Source organism: Electrophorus electricus, chromosome 2, assembly GCF_013358815.1.
Source record: "Electrophorus electricus isolate fEleEle1 chromosome 2, fEleEle1.pri, whole genome shotgun sequence".
In the NCBI taxonomy this organism is placed as follows: Eukaryota; Metazoa; Chordata; class Actinopteri; order Gymnotiformes; family Gymnotidae; genus Electrophorus; species Electrophorus electricus.
The window spans coordinates 29,849,673-29,856,527 of NC_049536.1; the positions used below are offsets into that span (position 1 = coordinate 29,849,673).

The following is a 6,855-nucleotide window of genomic DNA, read 5'->3' on the forward strand; positions in this document are numbered from 1 at the left end:
CGCACACACCTATATGAATATATATAAGACGGATGTTTTCATTTAAGATGGCAAACGAAATCATAACCGCTTCTGACGTCTCTTAGACATAAAACAAGGACAACGTGCGCAGCATGAACGGTGAATGCTTGTGAAATCATCCACACTGCACCATGCTCTTACGTAGCTTTTGGCAAGAAAATAATAAATATAGAAACGTTTATATTAAACAGCAACAATACATACAACACATACAAACAAGGAATGTGACAGTTTTACAAACACTATGGGTCCCTTTTTACCTATACAGATTAAATACTTTTTTCTCCACATGTGCCATACATAAAAGTTGTCCCAGTACTACGAATTTTTATAAAATCTAGCAGACTACATAGTGTCCGGAATAATAATGTATAATATCGACATCACCTCGATAGCAAGTGCCTATAGTCCTCTACAACATGCGTTGCCTTTTTCAATTGAGTCCTCTTTGATCCTGACAGAAATACACAGGCACAAGTTATAAAAGAAAGAAAACGAGTTGTTCTCTTTATACACTTATAAATTCGCGCTGTGTGACGCGTCACATAAATCTATCGTATATGTATATATAAATGGATTATAATACATTTACTGTGTGGTTTCCAATGCTTTAGCTTTTTGGGGTCAATAATGAGCAATAAAACTTGAGATGTTTTCACTTTAAGAGCTGTCCGAGCAAAATTAAGCAAACTAGAACCGTTGACGGGTCGTTGTTTTCTTGTAATATTTAGAGGGTTAAATTAAAAGGAAATGCATCACTTGTTGAAGACTATCTTTGTCCCTTCCTCACGTTTGGTTTGGTTTTTATGAATCCGAACATGGATTGCAAAATGCCACTTGCCGGCGCTTGATGTTTTTCGTGAAAATATAAACAAATTTCAGGAGCACGCTGACTCTAAAAGAGTCTATGGAAGTTCTTTGAGGTCGTGTGAAATAGTCTCTGTCGCTTTAAAATGGTAGAGTGTCAAGAAAAAGTTTGTCAATTATTGCAGGTGGAGGAACCAAGTCTTCAAGTTTTAAATAAAAGATGCGCTGGAGACCTTGCGTGCACAGTGTGCGAAGTTCCGGGAGCTTTCCCAAAAGTTTTGACAAGTAGTTCGGACGATTCAGGCCGGCGCCATTAAACGTGACTTGGTCTTTAAGACAGTTTACTATCTTGTTTTGGAGTTCCTCCACTTTCTTCGGTTCCTTAAGACCATGTCTCTCTGCAATAAAAGCGGTGGCAGAATACGTTAAACAGCGCAAATTAGGAATAAATAATTACCTGCACCTTATTTGGCATAATAACATCGACACCGTCTCGCACCTGTTACCATAGCAAGGGCAGCGATGCAGGAGAACGCAGATATGTCTATGTTCATACTCTGAAGATTGGAGGAAAACTCCACAATCGCATCAATCCACTCGCCAAAGCCGCGTACGCACTGCAGCCTGTGCAAAACCACCCCATTGCAGAAGATGAGTTTGCCTTCCATTGGGTTGGACCTGTAATTAATAACAAACTACCCATTAATTACCGTGTGCATTAAACGAGGATTCAAGAGGCTCCCAATTATCGCCAAGCCAATAAAATCCTAAAGCGGTGAAGCTTGAAGAGACCTCATCATGTGCGCTGATCTCCAGGGGCATACCTGTACGCTAGACGCAGAACAAAAAGCTCCAGGAAAGCTGATTCAAACAGGAGGTCCTGGTCCTGCTTGGGGAGGTCCGCAAAGCTGGGGATCTTTTCAGCCCAGCCCCGGATGATCTCCATGGAGCCCGTCAGGAGGTCGTAGAATTGTTGGATATGCTGCGTGTCGTCTCCAGTCAGCTGGTAGTCTGGGTTGGCGTGGAACTGGAATTTAATTTAAACACGACTTAATGAGGTCCTCTAAAATATATAACCCGTGAAATTGCAAAGCCCATTTCTAGGAGGGGGAATTCGATTTAACTCGTGTCTGTATTTTATTGAGTTCTCCGTTTCAAAAGCAATTTAGAGAGTAAAATATGCTGCCTTTTAAAATATTTAAAGTTAATAATGAAGCACATCCCGACATTTAACTCCTCATATTGGTCACGTAAGAAATGTGCAAGGAATTCATTCATACCCTGACAAGCGACAGTTCTGAATTTAACGGTGAACCCAAAGCGCCCCCCCGCTCCTTCACGTGTTGTCAAAAACACGGTTTTGTTGTTTCAGCGAGAAAAGAGCAATGAGTTCTACTCACTCTAGAGTAATCCAGGCCAGACATATTGGGGTTGGAGTCCACATGTGCTCTGACCAGTGCGCTGAGGAGGCTGACCGGCGAGGAGGGGGGGGGCGCTGGCTCCTGTGGGCTTTTAGGTTTGGAGGGTAAACGGCCTCTTCGACCCTTTAGACTGGCAGTCCGAACAACTAGACAAAAAAAAAAAAAAATAGAAATAGAGTTGGTAAAAAATAAAATGGATAATATAAAGCAAGTGTAAATCAGATGTTTATAATCTTATGTGCGAGTGCATTACTTCTTTACACTTAAGACCTCAAGCGAAATTTACAGTAGACCTTAGTATAAAAAATTAGATTAACATTTACCTTCTTTAACCATCCCGACAACAAGGCACTTTTGGAAGCGACAGTATTGGCACCTGTTTCTGCGGCGCTTATCAACAGGACAGTTTTTGTTCGCCAGACACACGTATTTTGCATTCTTCTGCACAGTGCGCTGAATTAAAACGAAAACGATTTTAGATCATATAAAACAAAACTCCTGCATAAAATGTATCGCTTACAAAACGGTCTGATTGAATGTTTTCCGAAATGGTCATCACCGACACTGCTTATCCAAAGTTCCTGCTTGCATATACAATCACGGACGAAGACAGCATTTTCAGCAACCATACCTAATGTTAATTCCATCAATTTATATAATGATTCAGTAGTGAAAAGAAGGATAAAAATTAATGAGCTCTTTAAAAATCCCTCTTTAAAATGGAAGAATAAAGGTTAAAAAAATACGCCTATAGGTTGTCGTGTCATGGAAGAACCTATACTGAACAAGTCACAAAGCAAAAGAAATGATTGATTACGACTATTTTTATTTACCCATAAATTTGTGTCTAGATGGCGCAGACATTTCAGCTAACCTTGAAAAATCCTTTGCATCCTTCGCAGGTTCGAACTCCGTAATGTTGGCACGCTGCATTGTCTCCACACACAGCGCACATACCCTCATTGGACGGAGAGCCTCTGGACGGGGGCGACGGAATCTGACTGTCGAGGAGTTGGTGACCGTGGCCTAGCTGAAGTGAATGAGGAAACGCTATGCCCGCCTGTTTCCGTATAGCACTGGGAACTGCGAAACTCTGGCTGTCCAGTGCCCGGTGAGCTCCGGGGCTGTCGTGGCTCATAGACACGTGCAGAGGGCCATCGAACCGCATTTGGCAGCTCGAAACAGGTGTACCAGGGGGTGACTGTTTAAAGGAGAATAACGACAGCCTGGACACTGGGTTCTTGCGCTGCTCTATCATGTGAGAGGTAGCGGCCACGTAGTTCGGATGGAAACTGTGAAGAGAGCCTGGGTCTTCCCACATGTGGTTGGGCTGAACCTGGAAGTTAGGGGTGCTCGGAGCGTGAGGAGAGGAGGGCTTGAAGTACATGGGCCCAGAGTGAGCCATCATCTCCTCTGACTGTGGGCCCAGATGACTCTGCTGATGGTAACTGTGCATCGGGACGTCCTCAACTTTGATAGAGGACTGTTCACCGGAGTGGGGCACTTGGTAGAGACAGGGAGGCTTAACGTCGTAACTGGTGTTGTAGTTGTCCATAAATGTACTGAAACTGGGCAGCGAAGTCGTGGCGGCGGTTATTTCGGTGTTAGTCAAGTCCATGCTAAACTTTACAAACTCGGGCGTTAGGAAGTCACAGCTGTACTCTCCGCTGGTGTGGTAGCTGTAGCTTTGGGAAGCAGGACTGGCTCCTTGCGGCGATGAACCATACTGAGCCTGAACGCAGGGCATGGCTGGAATCGAACAGGGCAAAAGAATATCTAAATAAATCTTTTTTTTTTTTTTTTTAAAGCATATGATGGTCACTTTTCTTGTTATAATGTTGTCATGCGAAATAATCTAACATTTGAGAGGAACATTTTTTATCAGTCATCCTTCAAGACCCTACCGTTGCAACAAAGTGAACTATTTACGTCTCGCAACTGCATTTCTTAGCAAAAGTATTTTCTGACTAGATTTTTGGTCTAGTACCTTCAGCCGTGTGACTCTTCCTCGTTGCCACTCAAAATGGATGATGCTGTCAGCTGAAGATTTAAGCAGGGTTCGAAAAAGCGGTTCGGCGCCGGAATCTCCCCCTAGTAAAATAGATAGCCCTGACTTGAGTGTGCAATACCAATGCTCTTCTGTTGTTCCCTTTGCAGATTGTTAAGACTAACCAATGTCACCAAGTGACAAAATTAAGAAAACTAACTAAAACCCTAATCCCACATCCAGCCTACTTTTCATCTACATTTCATCCTGAAGCGCATTTCTTGCAACCCTCTTTTTTTAGGTGTAAGATGAGGTGCATCAACTTGTGGACGAAGAGAACGGTATAGTTTTATGCACCCAGCCCTCTATATTCCATTCGCCTTTAAATTGTAAAATGTTTGTTGTAAATCTGGAGAAGAAATTACTAAAGTAGGTGTTGCGTTATACTGTGTGATTTGCTATTCGCACTACGAAACATCTAATACCACTATTACCAGTCGGCTCCATACATATTTCCACTTACAGTTCAAAATCGATTTTTACAAACACTTCAACAATATTTCGCGTGGCCATACATCCTGATATAGCAGAGGCATCTAGTATAATCGGGCAATTATATAAAAGAAAACAGCGACTACATACCTTAAATCACCATCAGAAAAGTTGTATTGTATCCATACACTTGCGGCAGAAAAAGACGTTCTTATGTAAAACGTGAGTCAAAATCTCCAGTAGGCTAAACCAGACACGGTGCTTTAGCGACGAGAGGGCTGGTAGCGTCTGCACCGCTCTGAGCGCAACACTGGTATAGACTAGCGCGCTGTACCAATGTGTCTTTGTTTATGTGAGCCCCCCTAACCACGACCCACGTGTCTGGAATTAGAGCGTCATCTGCGTCGTCAGTGACAAGCACCAATCCGTTTGGGAAGCGATGCGAGTGACCGTTGACAGATAGGAAATACACCTGAGACTTATTGCATTGTGATTTTATAATGTGTTTTCCAATTCCCAATTCATTAGGTCCCTATGATGCATGTAATACGCATGGCGACTTGACTGTGTAAAAAACTAAGGAAATTAATATTCATTTTTCAATCACGAGATGTTGTTTCATGGATGTATTTTTAAACTCAATTCTAAACTGAATTCATCGGTAGCCCATATAAACCTTTTTACACTAGTAAAAAACTACTAATGTATACTAATGCTCGGAGTGGTATTGGAGTGTCCCAGTATGTTTTCAAGTGTAATTTCAAATTTGAAATACATTTTACGAATTAAAAAAATCCCTAATTTGCAATTAGGCTAATGCTGAACATTTAAAAACTAAAAATAAAAAATGAAAACGCTTTGGAAAGATTTTTAGGCCTCGCCATCGACAGTGTCCAGCACAGAACCCAGTACCATCAAACAAAGGGCAGGCCATCCCTACAGGACATTCATGTACATTCAGCTGCCCCAACCTTTTAACAAATCCCGTTTACTTCACTGTTATTCCGTAAATAGAGCCTCTAGTGGGTGTTCGCCTCTTTATATACGATTACAGTGATTTTCGCAGCTGGCCAAGTCGTAAGCAGTTGGGGGAGGGCTCATTAACGCCGGAGACAGTTGTCATGGCTGCAGTAATTTAGACGAAGGAAAGGGAATCGCGATAGGAGTCGACAAATATGAGTCTGACGCAAAAATCAGTACCTTTGACGCAGGCATTGCAAGGGGCCCGAACTAAAATATTGTTCTGGTCTTGGTAGTCAATAGGAGCAGGAACATATGCACAGCCTGTGAGATATTTCTGAGGAGAAAGAAATATGTTTAGAAGGTGAAAATAGTATTCTGTCTTTTTTTCGATTATCGCCCGTACTGACCCGATGCTATAATATTGCATGAAAAAGGACCCCTATAGTTTTGTTTCTGCACATTGCAATTATTGGGTTTGTTTTGGCCACCGAATACTGTCTCTGAGGTTTTTCCATCGGTGAATATTTACGGGCACGTGTCCAGTATGAAACTAATTGTTATATCTTGCAGCTTTGACGCTTTTCGAGGGGGTGTTGCACTCCCCTCTAGAGGTCAGCATTGTTCACCACCCACTGGCCAATAAAAATTGTTCTGTCGTACCACGCTGCGTAGCGTTTACACAGAAGTGCAATAACGTGCTTAACGTGATAATAACTAATTTAACATAATTTACCTTAAAATAATATATGGATAATACTGGACACATTAGGATCACGTGTTGCCCAATCAAATTTTTAGTATTGTCATTGTTTCTACAGGTCAGTGAAAGGCAAAATCACCTGGTAGAATTTCATGTATTAGTTGTTTTATACACAAATACTGTATCAATATACTCTGATTTCATTTACCTTTTTAATTAGGAGAAATTGCATACAATTAAATAATAATTGCCCATTGGCTCATTTATTACTAAGTGCCTTATTTATATGCATAATTTAATCACCATCCATTGGGGAGGGGAAGGAGCAAATGAAGAACAATCAAATTGGACAAAAGTTATTTCCTAATTATGGCATGTTTAAGTGAGGGGTGGGGCCAGTGAGTTAATCATTAATGAGTTAATTAGTGTGTGTGTGTGTGTGTGTGTGTGTGTGTGTGTGTGTG

The 6,855-nt window shown here is 41.6% G+C and overlaps 1 protein-coding gene across 1 annotated transcript; it reads right to left on the bottom strand.

The window, feature by feature from the left end:
• Positions 1–395: 395 nt before the first annotated feature.
• Positions 396–5,035, bottom strand: nr4a2a (nuclear receptor subfamily 4, group A, member 2a). The gene is made up of 8 exons (XM_027005743.2): positions 4,879–5,035; positions 4,237–4,340; positions 3,124–3,998; positions 2,573–2,702; positions 2,229–2,395; positions 1,653–1,855; positions 1,328–1,506; positions 396–1,226 (listed from the first exon to the last, which is right to left on the bottom strand). Exons 3-8 carry the CDS (start codon positions 3,994–3,996, stop codon positions 970–972), a joined length of 1,809 nt encoding a protein of 602 aa, XP_026861544.1. The 5' UTR covers positions 3,997–3,998; positions 4,237–4,340; positions 4,879–5,035; the 3' UTR covers positions 396–969.
• Positions 5,036–6,855: the final 1,820 nt, after the last annotated feature.